Source organism: Anas platyrhynchos, chromosome Z (assembly GCF_047663525.1).
Source record: "Anas platyrhynchos isolate ZD024472 breed Pekin duck chromosome Z, IASCAAS_PekinDuck_T2T, whole genome shotgun sequence".
NCBI classification, from domain to species: Eukaryota; Metazoa; Chordata; class Aves; order Anseriformes; family Anatidae; genus Anas; species Anas platyrhynchos.
The window spans coordinates 8,997,768-9,013,078 of record NC_092621.1 but is presented as its reverse complement, the minus strand read 5'-3'; the positions used below and the strand labels follow the sequence as shown (position 1 = coordinate 9,013,078).

The following is a 15,311-nucleotide window of genomic DNA, read 5'->3' as shown; positions in this document are numbered from 1 at the left end:
TACATGTCATTGAAAGAGGAGATTAAGCTTCCTTCCATGAGGCTCATGCCTGTATTCTTCCAATATACAGTACCGCTTCTGTGTGATTCATGGCAGAGTTGTTCTGGACTCAGACTCTATGGCTATGGGAGCTGCTTCAAATGCCTGTGCAAAAATCTTGGGAACTTGAACAGAGCATGACTTATACAGACTGAACTTACTACAGAAGGTCTGAGATGCAGTTCAAGGAGAGAGAGGAACTCTGAAATGTAGACGTGGTAATTTACTTCTCTGCTTGATTATATTCCTGAACTGGCAGAAATGCAGTGCTACTTTCCCTTTAACAGTGAAGTTTCAGTGGTAGATACTGAAAATGAAATAGCTCTTTATGTCTGAAATTAAATAAATGACTGTGATAGCTCTCCTTTAATCAGTAGTCTTGATTGTTCTCTTTATATAGTATCATAGCACTGGAGTGTGTTTTCATTGCTGCTATTTAGGAGTTCAAAAATCTCGTTTCTGTGATGTTTCATTTTCAGACTTTTTGCAAGAGAAGATAGCAAACATGTTGTTCAAATAGTTGGACTCCGAGAGGTCCAGGTGGACTCTGTAGAGCTACTTTTGGAGGTAACCTCAATATTTGTCATTATTTTGTCTTCTGCAGCCTTATTTATGGATTTGTGAGATAAGTCATTTGCAGAGAAGATTGTTAACTGTTGTGTCATACATGTGGATGCTCCTTTTTAAGGTTCTGAAGTTAGTAACCTCAAGCAGAAAGCGGAGGAGCACTGTTAATATTTCTTTAATAAGTAAGCATGGTGGGTCAGCATGACTTGTGTTAGCAACACACAAGCTGTTGATCTGCAGCTGTTGCTTCTGCTGCCACTCCTTATGGAAAGATCTTTGCCAAGAAACAGATTGCTGTCACTATTCCAGAAATTAAATAACATTCCAGCAAGGGATGCTGTAAGGTGGATCTCTGTATTTCTCCTAGTGTGACTTCTTTGGCTTCTCTGAACATTTCTGTATAAAAGATACATGGGAGTGGGACAAAAGATATAAATTTGTAAATTAATAGAACTGAAAATCAGAAAATACTTAAGAAATATTGAGCTAAATGAAGATTTAGACAATGCTTAGAAAATGATGGGTAATAGCAGCTGTGTAAAATTAAGATCTTTAAACAGTAGCTGACATTCAGCACAAGCAAAGCTTTGGTTTTCCTTCCTTGTCTGGCTAAGCCCAGCAAGAGCACTGGGAAATTTTCTGCACTGTCCTGCAGCAAGCAAGCTGGCTAAATCTGTCTTCTGTTTAGCTTAAGTTTGAACAGCTTAATTCCTTTCTCAGTAAGGAACTGTAAATTACAAGCGCCTGATAGCGTAATTGACTCATTAAAATTGGCACGGTGTTCTCACTTATATTCCATTTAACTTTGTTCTTTATCCTCATTAACTCCAAGCTTCAGGACATGCTGGCGATGCTTCTGTAAATTAGAGTGTAAATCTGCTATGAGGTTGATTAACACATTCCTCTATATTATCACATTGCACACAGAGAAGAGCTATTAAATGACTTTATTCTCATAGGTATCTCAGCAAAAAACTAATTTTATATTGTCCACAGGCCCTTTTGAACACAGAAGTGTCACTAGCTTGACTCAGAGCTTCTGAATTGTCTGCAACAGATATATGGGAAGAGTCTTGAATACATCCCTAGTTATTAAATATTCATTGATGTTGGCTTTGGTTCAGAAATTCACTGCGTTTAGCACTAACATAGTACTTGGGAGCTGCAGCAGTTGGTTAGGTTACTGTTTGAGAACTGGCCACTGAAAGGCATAAATAATGCACATTTGTCAACTGAGAACGTATTGATTTTGGTAGATAATATTTAAATTTGTTCTTAAAACCAGAAGCAAAATTAATGACTCTGTTTTATGAATGTCCTGCTGCATCTGCTGCTAGACTTCTAGCAATAGTCCTTAAAAGTTTGCAAAAATGAATTATCCAGAGTTAGATCTTGAAGGAGCATTTGCTCTTTTGCTCTTGATCTCTTAACTTTGTTCCTTACTCCTGTAGTATAATTTCTTTTAGTTATTATTTAGTTATTGAGATGGAGAAAGGTTTTGGCATTTTTATATAATTTTCTGGATAACAGTACCCATCCTAGTACATGAGAAGGGGGGGGGAATTTGTCAATCCCACAAATCTCTTAGATTATCTCTGCAATCTTTTTCTTTTCTTCCATACATTTGTTTTTTGGTTCTATAGTCTAGATATTTTGCAAATCAGAACGAGTGTGCAATGCAACAACTACTTATCTGCAGTATACTCCCTAAGTTTGATAGTGTTACTGCAAACAAATCCATATCCAAAGTTCTGACAGAAACATTGGAAGGGATCCGGTCTTACTTAACATCTCCCTTGCACCAAAATTTCAAGCTGTAATGAAGTATTGCTCCTAATACAACTTCATCTTATGAGGGCAAAATCTCTTTCTGACAGACTGTGCTTTATTTCCCTCATGCTTGGATTTTGTTCCCCTTATTTTGCAGGTGATTTTGAAGGGAGGGAAAGAACGTAGCACAGGAGCTACTGGAGTCAACTCGGATTCCTCTCGATCTCATGCTATCATCCAAATCCAAATTAAAGACACAGCCAACAGGACATTTGGAAGGTAAGTCTAGAACTGGGACTGCTCAGGACTGATAAGGAGATCAACCTCAGGGACATCAGGGAGGCAGACCAAGAGGAGGTATTGAGTTTGTGGCATCTGTGAGTTAAATCTGGAGATAAAATTCAAAGGGAATATATGAAGTTTCATAGTCCTTTCTCTGCTCCAATGTGTTGTACTTAACTCACAGCGGTGAGAGGATTGACAAACTTGCTTGTAAAATTTTCCAGTGAAGAAATTTGTCAACCAAATCCATCTCTTCATCTTCAGTGTTAAAATGCTTTTCCTGTCTGGGGCATTAATCTGCCCAAAGGTAGACGTCTGCAGTGGAGACATCCACATGTGAGCTCATCACCTTTGAAGTCAGTGTAAATAAAGTCATTTCTGGGATCCAGTTCATCCCATTCTGCATAGTCACCAAAAACAGGGGCAAATCCATCTGACATAAAAGCACTTCTCTCCTGTCTATAATTGACTACAAAGAGAGCCTGGGGTGACTAGCCCAGGTGGAGATGATTCCATTACAGATGTTTACCTTTGGTCAGAGGAATACTAGTACCTCATCTAACCCTCTGATAATTTGAGAACGTGACTCTGATGCCATCTGCACCAGACAAAAAGAGCAGCTTACTTCCTTTTGTAGCAGCCATTAAAACTGCAATTGTGTCTCTTCTCAATCATCATTTTTCCAGACTAAACAACCCCAAGAAATAGGTCTGAGGATAAAGACCTAGAGAAATAGGTCTAGGTATCGATGCTGAGTGTCAAAAAAATGTGTTGACACACCCCTCCAGCAACTACAGTGCAGTCTTGTTTCACAGGATCTTATTTTAAATACAAGGCAAAATGGAAGAGCCACAAACAGTGAAGAGAGGAAAAGGCAGACCAGGCAGTTTAGAATTAGAAGTGTATGTGGTTATGTAGGTGTGGCATGTGTGCTTTTTTTTTTTTTTTCTGAAAATGAGGTGGAATTGCAGTGGGGAAGGGATCTCAAAATATGTCTGTAAGAGAAGTCAGAGCTCTTCCGGAAATAGGAGGACAAAAATGAAGATATGGTGCAACAGTCAGTTCAGTAGCTGGCACACAGAGCTAGTGAATGTGAGAAGGATTAATGGAGTTTTGGGGAAGAAAGGGAAAAGGAGCACAGAAAGCTGCATGTATTATTTACTACACCAGCAATCTGTTTTTATTGCCCTGAATTTGCATTTGATGTGGCAGTTGTCTGTTTTACTTGGGGAAAAAAAATCAATAAATTTACAATTTCTTTAACTGTGTTCTTGGGAAGCTACAAACAGAGTGATTATCCAGAATAATGAATGTGCTACACTTTAAAGAGCTTATCTATTAAACTGTCGAGCACATTAAACTGTCAAGCACATTCATCAACAATTTTACTTTCTGTTATGATTGTCCTAGTGCCAGAATGCTCTGACACTCTTCTGCTGCTATGCTTATTTTGATGCTTCAGATACTTCCAGCAGGTGTTTCTCTTTGTTCAAAGGTAGTTATTGCTAATCATTCTTCAGATTTCAAGTGTTGCTTCTCTGTTGTTTATTAAAAAAAAAAAAAAAGGGGGGAAAGGAAATAGGAGGAAAAAAAAAAAAAAAAGAAGCCCTTAAGCTAAATGCAACTTTCTTGGTTTTTTTTGTGTGTGTGTGTTTTTTTGTTTTGTTTTGTTTTTTTTCTCTAGGATATCATTCATTGACTTGGCTGGCAGTGAAAGGGCAGCTGATGCCAGAGACTCAGATCGACAAACAAAAATGGAAGGAGCAGAAATAAACCAAAGTCTTTTAGCAGTAAGCTACTAGCATAACTGAGGAGGGTTTTGTAATTAATTGATTTTTGGATAAAATGAACCATGGAATAATATGAATATGGATTTAATGGAGGGCAAAAAATATCCAGAGTGCTAAGTTTTTCCAGTTTAATTTGTCTCAGTTAATTTGACAATTTAAGAGGGGAAACATTTTGTGATGAAAATAAAGTCTTTTTGATTGATTCTTACAGCCAGTTGGGTTAACACAGTATAGAAAATGTTGCTTATAGTATGCCAAGTGTCTCATATTTTATGTAGAAAGTTTGTCCCTTTTACTTCCAGAGAATATTGGTTTGGGATTACCATATATGTTTCATAAAAGCACATCTGCTGTTCTTTTTGCTTATTTCGCCACTTGAACTCAGACTTCCCTATCAAATCAGGAGCAAAGGGCTTAAATGCTCAAGAGCCCAGGGACTTGCATGCAGATGTGGGAGAAAAGGGAAATAATGCATTCTTAACACAAACCATCTTTTCTTATAAATGTACACAATTATGTTAAGAGGGACAAGGAGCAGAAAAATGCTATTTAATAGACCACAGAAGCACCTCTAATAGAAATTGTGCAGAAGACTTTGCACCTCCTTTAATTCAAAGGAACAAAGCTCACTGATGACTGAGGACTTCTCTAAGTGAGATGAAGGTGATTTGCAATCAGTGAGTATGAGTCAGCAGTGCAGAAGTTGCTGTACACAGCCATACGTTGTATACGCTTTTAGCATGCAGTAAATAGGTGGCTCGCTCTGTTTTGAGAATGGAGAAAGCTTCTCTTGCACAAAGACCATCCTGCTGTGGAATATTAGCACTCAATACTGGGAGGTAGCTTGTACAGTGAATGTGTTTGCATACTTTGTGCTTTCTTGAGTACTTACTGATGAATAATAGAGTCATGGGGAATCAGGACCTGAACAGAAACAATTCCTGAGGACTGAGGCTTAATGTGGGTTTGTGAGACTGTCTGAAAAGGAACTTTAAAATCAGTGTGTGCGCTTTCGCAGAGTAAGTACCTAGGCAGTCTCGAAGTAGTGACTGAATTAACTATAAAAGGCGTCGTTGGGTAAGTCTACAGCCTGTGCAAAGTAGCTCTTTCTTGATCATAATGTTCTCTTCTAGCCTTAAAATACAGAAAGTTTATATTTTGCTATTAGTTTAAATATTTGTGGTGGTTTCAGATAGAAGATACTCAGATACTGCAATTATGAGAAGCAGGATAAAACGTTACAATAGTTTGATCTTGCTAGAGGTGTGATTTTTAATAAAACGTGGTAAAAGAAAGAAATAGGTATAATTTTAAGTGGGTATTGTTCCTTTAAATGTAGGAAGGCTGCTTCATGCTAGTATCAGCATCACCATGACAATACTGTCATCTGCTTATTTCTCCCATGATAAATCTTATGAATGACTTGTCACGTGGCTATGCAGTCCACTTCTGCTGGTTTTAGAGAGCATTCAGGCTTGATATGCAGTGTGATGCTGTTCTGCAAGTGGAAACATGGAAAAAAAAGTGTAAACCTCTGTTTGAAAATGATATCTTTTTCCAAAGCTGGTAATAAAGCAAGATGTTTCTTCAGGACTACCATCTACCTCTGTTGATGGTTGCTAACAAGGAGAACATCTGATGTGTTTTGTGCAAGGCATGGGTGTAGCTAGCAGCATGTTTTTTGCTAGTTTTAATTGAAGTTTTGTGTATAGCTCTTATTTATTAGCCTCTCAAAGGCCCACGTTGAAGTGTTTATATAGACAGCCTGCATCTGTACTGCCTTCTGAGCAGGGTCTTAAACTGGGCTGGAACCCAGCTCCCCCCACAGCTAACTGGTGTTGGTTCATGTTCTTCCTGCTGGTGGGGTTTGGGGCTTTGCACTGGTGTGAAGAGAAAAGAGATCAGCCACCTTCTAACACAGCCCAGCATACCCACACTTACAGTGTGCATGGATGGAATATCTAGACTGCAGGTTAGAAGCAGTATGGGGAGGAAGAAATAAGCTTTTGTTTAGCTCATAGTAGCTCTGCTATGAAAATATTAAATATTGCCAGAGTGGCACAAGAAATTTGCACTGCTGTTAACCAAACAGTAGCATTTTGTTATATTTTCAGAAGGGGGAGAATTTCTTTTAGGAGAACGGAATTTATGAGAGATAAAGCTCAGAAAACTCTGTTCTTAGGATGTCGCAGGTCTATGAATCCAGTGTACACCTGCCATGCAAGGTGCAGCGTGGTCTGGTGTACACCCAGTCTGACTAAAAACTAGTTAGCTATGGTGCATGCAGCAGCAGGCCCACAGTAGTGTGGAGCTCTGTGTATGCTGAACATTCCTTGTTTACCCAGACTTTTGGATATGTTTTATACAGCCCACAGAACTGGCAGGCTGGGCTGGGGATGCTCTGTGCTGCAGTTTTGCTTTCTGAATGCAGCTGAACTGCTGCCAATGCCTGAACTAGGCTGAAGCCGTTCATCGCTGTGTCAGCAACAAATTCCACTTGTGAGAGATACTGTAGGAATTAAAGTGCATGAGGAAAATAGTAAATTCATAGGTAAGATTTGATGCAATTCAGTTCAGTGTTACTGTCAGCGTGTCACTGAAATATTTTTCCCCATTTTTCTTTTCTTTTATAGCTAAAGGAATGCATTCGGGCCTTGGATCAGGAGCATGCACATACACCTTTCCGGCAAAGCAAATTAACTCAGGTAAAAGAGGCAGAAAGGCAACGGTAGTAGATACTCCACTGGTGAGAGAGAGAGAACAATGCATAACTCTTCCAAGAAATAATGTTGAAGATGTTCGCAGGGTTGAGGCCAGCTTCCACCTCACCCAGTCAGTCCTGGGGACTAGCATGGTAGTTAAAAACAAACAAGCAAACAAACAAACAAACAGAAACCTAGCTTCCCCGAAAGTGCCCTAACTCCTGAATTCTGGGATTGAATCTTCATTGTCCTGAGTGAATTCTTATATGAAGAACCCTATGGACTAGTCATAACCAGATATTCATGTTGTGTATAACTCCAGAAACAAAGTCTTTCGGAGTTCCATCCATTTCCACCTACTCCATAACCAGTCTTGCATCTTCTGTGCAGTTAACAGTCACAGGAGTTCTGATCAACATTTCTTCACTGTAGTTGTAACATATGTTTTGAGGAATAAAGCATATGAGCACCCGTGTGACACCTGTCTTGTTCACAGCACTGATTAACACTCATAATGATTTTAAATTGTAAACAAAGAATGGCAAGATGAATCGAGACAAGAGAAATACAATAAATAAAAAAAAAAGAGGCAGTTACTATGCATCACCTACCTGAGTTGTTAAACTGCCTCTGTGCCCATCGTTAATTTACAGGAAATGCAAGATAGCTTAGCCCAACTTTTCAGAAGTTCTGAGGTAAAGTAAATCACTTCCATAGAATCATAGAATGGTTTGGGTTGGAAGGGATCTTAATAATCACCCAATTCCAACCCTCTTCATATTTTGTGTTACATAAGAGCTAGCATATATTTAAGAAAATATATGACTTGCTAAGAATCTTAAACTTATTTTTCCTTCTAATCCTAGGTACTAAAGGATTCTTTCATTGGCAATTCCAAGACATGTATGATAGCCAATGTATCACCTAGCCACATAGCTACAGAGCATACCCTGAACACTTTACGATATGCTGACAGGTAGGTGATGAATCTTAATCTTGCCAAGGTGAAAAACACCAAGAAAAAAGTATGGTTTAACGTTTGTAGTTGTGTTGGAAATGTTGACTTAAGTAGGAAATGCAATTTTCACAAAGCAATAAAATTCTTACCTGTTCCACTCTTACACTGGGTCTTGAAATTCTCCAGGTCTTGTAAATCCTTCCTGATAACAGCTTTTAGTGGTGAAAATATCACCGTGCTCCCTTTAACTGCAGCATTGCTAACCTCATCGCTCACACGCTTTGTTTTGTATTGTAGTTGTGCCTCAAACATGCTCAAGTCCTTCGCCCTCCCTCCTACACAGGAGGACATAGATTGCAGGCTGTGCAATGCTGGGGTTTAGAGGACAAGAGATGCTTAAGGAGAAGAGGAATGAAGGAAACAATTGAGGGGACAGGGTGATGCCAGTTAAGCAGCCCTTCGCAATTGCACTGATGGGTCTGATCCAGGAACAGGATAGCCCTGTACACGTGTCACATGAGCTAATTAGCTCTACTGCAATTACTTCCAAAAGCTCTAGTTTGTGTCTTGTGGGACTATACAATGTACTGTGGAGAGCACTGGTTTGTTTTGAGATAGCACTGTGCCATGCAGCATTATAAAGCATGGAAATGAAACCCACTTCCACTGAAATAGAGGCCATCTTCACTCCTTTGACCTGTTATGCACTGTTCAAGGAAGCACTTCAAAATAGTGCTACAGACCTTTCCAGAAGTTCAGGTGTTTCTGATGCCTGCCTGGATCACGGATAATTAAAAGAGAAATCATGACATTGAATTCAGTGTTTAGTCTGTGTTAGTTTGTTCTGAAGACATGTTATTTAACTGAAAGCATGACATCTAAAGCCAATCTCATTTTACAGGGTTAAAGAGCTGAAGAAAGGGATTAAATGTTCTACCCCTGTCACAAACAGACGTCGGACAGCTGGAAACGTATCTCCAAAACGTGTCCAAAACTCTCCCTCCATGCCACCTGGAGAAAAGAGCTCTCCAAAGAAAGTAAAGTTAGGTCTCCAGCACCCTTCGAGTGCTACAAAAACAAAGACGTGTCCTGCAGCGCTCCAGCCACCCAGTGTCCCTTTTACCTCTACCCCCAGGGGAGTCAACAAAGGACATGCCTACAAAGGAAGTCCCAGCTCACTGTGGTTCCACCACACTAGTCCAGTTAAGGGATTCTTACGGATAGGACATCCCCTGAAGAAGAAAACTGATGATCTGTCCCCCTACTCTGAAAAGAACCCCACTGCAAAGGATTTTGTCATCAGAAACACTGGTACAGCAGAAACAAAAGAGAGTGGCCAAAGAGATAAGTACATGCAAGACAGACCACCTGTCCAGTGCCTAAAAGTCCAGACAGTGCAACCTGTGCAGAAACAGCTTGTTTCTAGAGATGATTTTTCCTTTGGAGATGGAAATCTGCCTTCTGACAGCAGGCAGGAATGGGGAAACACCTTTGTTAAACCGTGCGTTGAAACCTGGACAAATCTGTCTCCATTTCAGAAGGAAAGGGAGGAACATTTACGCCTTTATCACCAGCAATTTCAGCAGCCACCTATTCTACAGCACAAACTGAACTACCAGCCTCTGGAGAGGTTTTTAACACAATATAAGCCCCAGGAAATTGAAGTGAAGCAGGAGCTGAGCCTTACACCCACAGAAACACAGAACAAAGAGGGGATGCAGCTGGAAGATCTTGATGACAGTGATTTCAGTGAAGATTCTTTCTCACCTGTCTGCAGTCAAAACAATGTGAAGAGAAGAAACACCAACAAATGCAGTAAACATTCATTTTTCCTTCATCAAAGAGAACAAGGAACTGAGGAAGAGCAAAAAGGTCAAAAGCGACAGGATTTATTTTTTAAATATGCAATGCACTCGCAAGAACACGAACTAGACAACAGCTGGGATTGTAGCGAGGGCAGCCCAAAGATGGAGGAATCCATTAAAAATGCAGGCTGCAGCAAAACTCCATCAGACTGGAGCTATGACTTAGCTATGGAGTCCTCCACAAGCAATACTGCGGAAAAACCTTGCTGCTTACAAGAAGATACTGCTTGTAACTGGAAAAATAGCCAAGATTTCCTGGCTGATGACAAACAGTACAAATCCAAACACAGGTGTTCAGTTTACTCCAGTGAAGTCACCTTGACTCCAGAAAAGGATACTTCAAACTCATATTCTTCCCCTGTATTGAAATCAGGAACACCAGAGTGCAAAGAGATTCTCCACCAGCGTGAGGAGAAGGAGGAATCTGTTCTGGATGGACAGGCTGCCGTTGCAGGAGACATTAAATGGAAAGCTAGAAAAAATGATGTTAACTGTTGTGGATCTCCCAGTTGTTCCTCAGAATTCACACCTGAGCTTGTGGCTCCTCTCCCAGTACCCCTTCTTGACTATGAGGAAACAGCGGATGCAGAGACCGTTTCTTCTAACCAAGAAAAGTCCCCCCGTGTGAAACAGCTGTTGGGCAGGAGCATACACAGGCCCCAGAAGAGGTTTGAGGAGGAGGCCTGGCAGTGCACCAGAAGCAGAGCTCTGACAGACAGCATGCTGGAGCTGGGCGAGCAAGTGCGTCGTGGTGGAAGACACTGCGCCCTGCAGCGCTGCCCGCAGGCAGGGGACAGGTGGCTCTCTCCTGGCTGCTGTGGTGTGAAGCCGTGCTGCTGCCTTCTGCGCTCAGGTTCATCAAATCCAGGAGTCGTTCCCAGCTCCCTCATTGGAAATGACCTGGCAGAAGCATCCACAGCTGAATGCACAGAATCCAGGGGAGAGAGAGAGGGTGCTTTGTTTCTCGGTAACAAAAAGTGCAAGGAGTACGCAGACGGCAGACAGCCTGACGCTGATGTTAAAGGGAATACCATTAACTCAGGAAAACTGAACTCAAATCAAGGACTGAATGTTGAGCCTTGGGAAAGAAATGCTGAGATACCTGAAAAGAGCTTTTTTTCAGGTGCATCATGTTTACTCACTGTAGGAAATACAGATTATGCAGTGCAGTCCCACTCTCAAGAAAGTAGCCTGCTGCAGCCCAAGTCAGGACTGAGAAACGAGGACCTCAGTCATTCTGAAGAGCCAGCCAAGTCATCCTTCAGCAGTGAGGAAATAGGGTTGCTTAAGTGCAAATGGATGCAGACTATTTTTACACAAGAGGCTTTCGTTGCAGATTCAGGATCTGCAACCAAAGACACTAAGCAATTAGCAAATGCAAACAGTCCCTCCAACGTCAGCTCTCCAAGTGGTGTATCTGAGGTGGGAAAATGGCAGAAGGAGGCCCTAGAAAAGGCACAGTAAGTCTTGCTCTTCGCTAAAGTTTGTCATGAAGCTTAGAAAATCTAGACATACTGGGTAGATCTGCCCTTATTTGTGTATCATGCTCATATGCACTTTAAAAACTGATGGGAAATCAATCTATGAAATAATTATTTAATGAGATTAATGATGATTTGTACTCATTATCTTGTATAAATATATGATTGCCTGTTATTTAGTGATATTTTAAAATCTCACAGGAAGCCAATTATTCTATTAGAGTTTCCTAAGATAATGTTACAGGAATTAATATTATATCATAAGCTGAAATTCTCAGTAACTAATTGGTTCCTGTAAGCTGTAAAGTACCTAAAATATATCAAAACCTCTCATCAAAAAGCAGGTGATAGCTGTTGCATCTGTGCAGAAAGGAAAACAGCTAGGGCAGCTAGTCAGGCACTGAAGATCTGGATGCAGAGCTGCCTCTGTCAGCTCCTAAGGACTGGCCTGCATTCACAAGACAGAAAATACGTTGTTGGCCAGAGGAGCTTACAGAGAGGAACAGGAGCACTACCTTCCCACCATGCCTGTTTTTCACCAAAATGGCTTACAACCTCAGAGTCTTACCAGACATCTTTTGCTGCTCCATTTCCCTGTGGTAAAAAGCAGCACCAGCACTCCTCAGTCAGCAAGACCTTCCTGACCCAGAACCAGCACAGTCCACTGCTCTTCATGGAACACTGGTGTGCACTTCATAGAATCCCAGGATGGTTTGGGTTGGAAGGGACCTCAAAGACCACCTAATTCCACCCCCCTGCCATGGGCAGGGACACCTCCCCCCAGCCCAGGCTGCCCCCAGCCCCATCCAGCCTGGCCTTGAGCACTGCCAGGGATGGGGCAGCCACAGCTCCTCTGGGCAGCCTGGGCCAGGGCCTCACCACCCTCTGAGTGAGGAATTTCTTCCCAATACTTATTCTAAATCTCCCCTCTTTTAGTTTAAAGCCATTTCCCTTGTCTTATCACTCAACCTCCTGACAGAGTCTCTCCCCAGCTTTCCTGTAGGCCCTTTAGGCACTGGAAGGCTGCAGTGAGGTCTCCCTGGAGCCTTCTCTCCTGCAGGCTGAACACCCCCAGCTCCCTCAGCCTGTCTCCACAGGAGAGCTGCTTCAGCCCTCTGAGCATCCTAGGGGAACTTTGGATTTGCTCTAACAGCTCTGTGTCTTCCTTATACTGGGGGCCCCAGAGCTGAACACAGTGCTCCAGGGGGGTCTCACGAGAATCAAAGAATCATTGGGGTTGGGAAAGACATCTAAGATCAACTAGTCCAATCTTTAAACTAGTACTAAATTTCACCAGTAATCTCTGGTACTAAGTTCTGAATGTACTGTTTCTTCAGGACCTCCAGGGGTGGTGACTCAACCGTGTCCCTGGGCAGCCTATTCCAATGCCACCAACCCTTTCAGTAAAGAATTTTCTCCTCATCTCCAGCCTAAATCTCCCCTGGCACAACTTGAGGCCATTTCCCCTCATCTTAGTACTTGGAGAGCAGAGCAGAGGGGAGAATCACCTCACTTACCTCCTGAATGCCAGGGACCACAAGCTCACTCTGGGTTTTAAGCAAGGCTTACTCTGGGTTTTCCTCCTTCTTAAAAGCTAATTGGAGCTTGATAGCAATTAAAGGTAGCGCAGCAGGCTGTGTAACCAAGGATATATTTTATCTTAACCAGACAGGCTATGATTCGGGCCCATCGGCAGCAGCTGGATGAAATGGCATCCTTGTGCTTCAAGGAAGAGTGCTTGATAAATCAGATGTCAGCAACGGTAAGTGATTTAGATGAAGATTTCATTGCCAGTTGAACTTGCATAAATTGATTTTAGAGATCATTAACTTGAATTAGTGAAGTGACATGCCTGGTCAGTTCCTCCACTCATTCTCTGGTGCCTCCCTGAGTCCTAGCAGAGGCCGCTCACTTCCAGTACCTGACGTGTCTTTGCCAGCCCACATAGCGCCTGGTTCCTGGGGGAGAAGGAGTCTGATAGCCCAACTCTGAACTGCTCGTCTCTGATAAAACAGCTTTGTCTTATCTTGGGGTATTGGTGCCTGACCATACCCAACCGGGCACCTCGCCAGGTGGAGTTTTTCTCCTTTCAGGCTGGACCAAGTAAGTCAATACAGGAGAAAACAGCACACCTGTGAAGCATGACACTGGGATGGCACAACTGGTGGTGTTGTGCCACATGGCCTCTTCCTCCTGGGAGTCCCTTGCTTATCAAACTGCAGCTGTGCCTGGCCCCACTCCCTCTAGTGCTCTATCTGCTGTGACTTGTGTCCTCACAGGCTCTTAATTTCTGTCACTCAAGCATTCCTTAGCTTGTCTGTGTCTTGGATTACATTGGTAAAGGCCGGACCTCAAGCCTGGCACCTGCACGGCCCCAGCACCAGCCAGTTCTCAGTTTCTCCTGCATCTTAACAGTTGCGTGTCACAGCTGTGTGACAAGTCTTAACTCTCACCCAGCTCATCTCAGTGAGAACCTCCTGCCTTCCCTGTTCCCTCATCTTATCAATAAAGCCAAATTATGTTACTGCATTACATTATCACAACCACTTTAATTGCTATCACAGTTCAGATTTGCAGTGCAGCTACAGAGACTCTTGCCTCAGGGAATTCAGACTGGAGCCACCCCGTGGTTTATCTGCTGTGACTTCCAGATGCATGCGCTGTATTACCAGATAATGCACAAGTTCACAAAGCAGTATAAGAGCCATAAGCTGCATTAGTTTTGTGGCAGAGAATGCTATGATAAAAAGCAACATTTCTTTTTAATTTCTTATTTTATTTTATCTGAGCTTTTTTCATGGTAGTTACTGGTCACACCCTGCTATTATTTGCCCCTTGTAGCAAGCAATCCTTTTCTGGCCAGCAGAATTCTGACAATTCTGACATGCCAGGCCTCCCAGCAGTGGGTGAATAACTTAACACTACAGCATGACCTTGCTTTGGACAATGCAGTTAGCTGGACTTCCCATATTAGTTTCTCTCCTTCCACTTTCAGATGGTTGCAACTTCTCCAGCCGTGAAACTGTGGCTGCGGGAGAGATTCCTGCCAAGACCAGCCACACACTGAACCACACAGTGTTTGAAGTGCTTAAGAAACATAAGCTAGGGCACCTGGGCTAGTCTTCATTAGTACTGATGTCCATGCAGGACAAAGATACAATGCATGAGATAGCTGGAGTTCTGCCAAATGAGCTTGTGAATGATTAATTTTCGTGTGGTAGCAGTTGCAGCACCTAGCCCTAAGGATACTGACGCTTCCCAACTTCTTAGATACTGACCTGTGAATAAATGCACCGAGCTCTGCTCTCAGCTGGAGACCAGAGCAATTATTAACACAAGACCTACTTAAAAATAACTGCATCCACTTCATTGTAATCAGAGTTTTGGATCACATTTTATCCAACAGTGTGGCAGGTCATGATGGAAGGTGAGGTTCCACTTGGCCTGGGCTATGCACAGCTGCTGTTTCTCATGTGCAGTCTGGCAGACCTATAGCCAGGCAGCATTTGGACAAGCCCTGTGAGCTGATGTGAAATAATCCCTTCTCTCGCATTTCTCCATAAAATGGGTTATTATGTCAATCAGTGAGGTGCCCAGCTCACCATTTATCTTTGTGACTGTTAAATGCAACACAAGGAGTGTCTGGAACACAGCTCAGTACGTTGTAAAACTGTACATCAGATCTCCAGTCTCTATACCTAACCCTTTAAAACCTAATCTGTGTAGAAAGGTGATAGCAGGAGCCTTATGCATTTTTTCTGAAACCAGCATAGTAGCTCTAATTTCACAAACAGAAGAAAAAAAATAAAGAAAAAAAAATGAGAGTAGTAAGTTAACCTCAGTATTTAGAGGATTGA

The 15,311-nt window shown here is 42.1% G+C and overlaps 1 protein-coding gene across 3 annotated transcripts in view; it reads left to right on the top strand.

The window, feature by feature from the left end:
• Positions 1-15,311, top strand: part of KIF24 (kinesin family member 24) — a 32,244-nt gene that overhangs the window by 16,254 nt on the left and 679 nt on the right. For all 3 annotated transcript variants that reach the window (XM_038169903.2, XM_038169902.2, XM_038169905.2), the window contains 7 exons: positions 519-606; positions 2,534-2,655; positions 4,343-4,448; positions 7,082-7,153; positions 8,017-8,126; positions 9,010-11,433; positions 13,123-13,216. In XM_038169903.2, the coding sequence (XP_038025831.2) occupies positions 519-606; positions 2,534-2,655; positions 4,343-4,448; positions 7,082-7,153; positions 8,017-8,126; positions 9,010-11,433; positions 13,123-13,216 (3,016 nt within the window). The remainder of the gene's footprint in view (positions 1-518; positions 607-2,533; positions 2,656-4,342; positions 4,449-7,081; positions 7,154-8,016; positions 8,127-9,009; positions 11,434-13,122; positions 13,217-15,311) is intronic.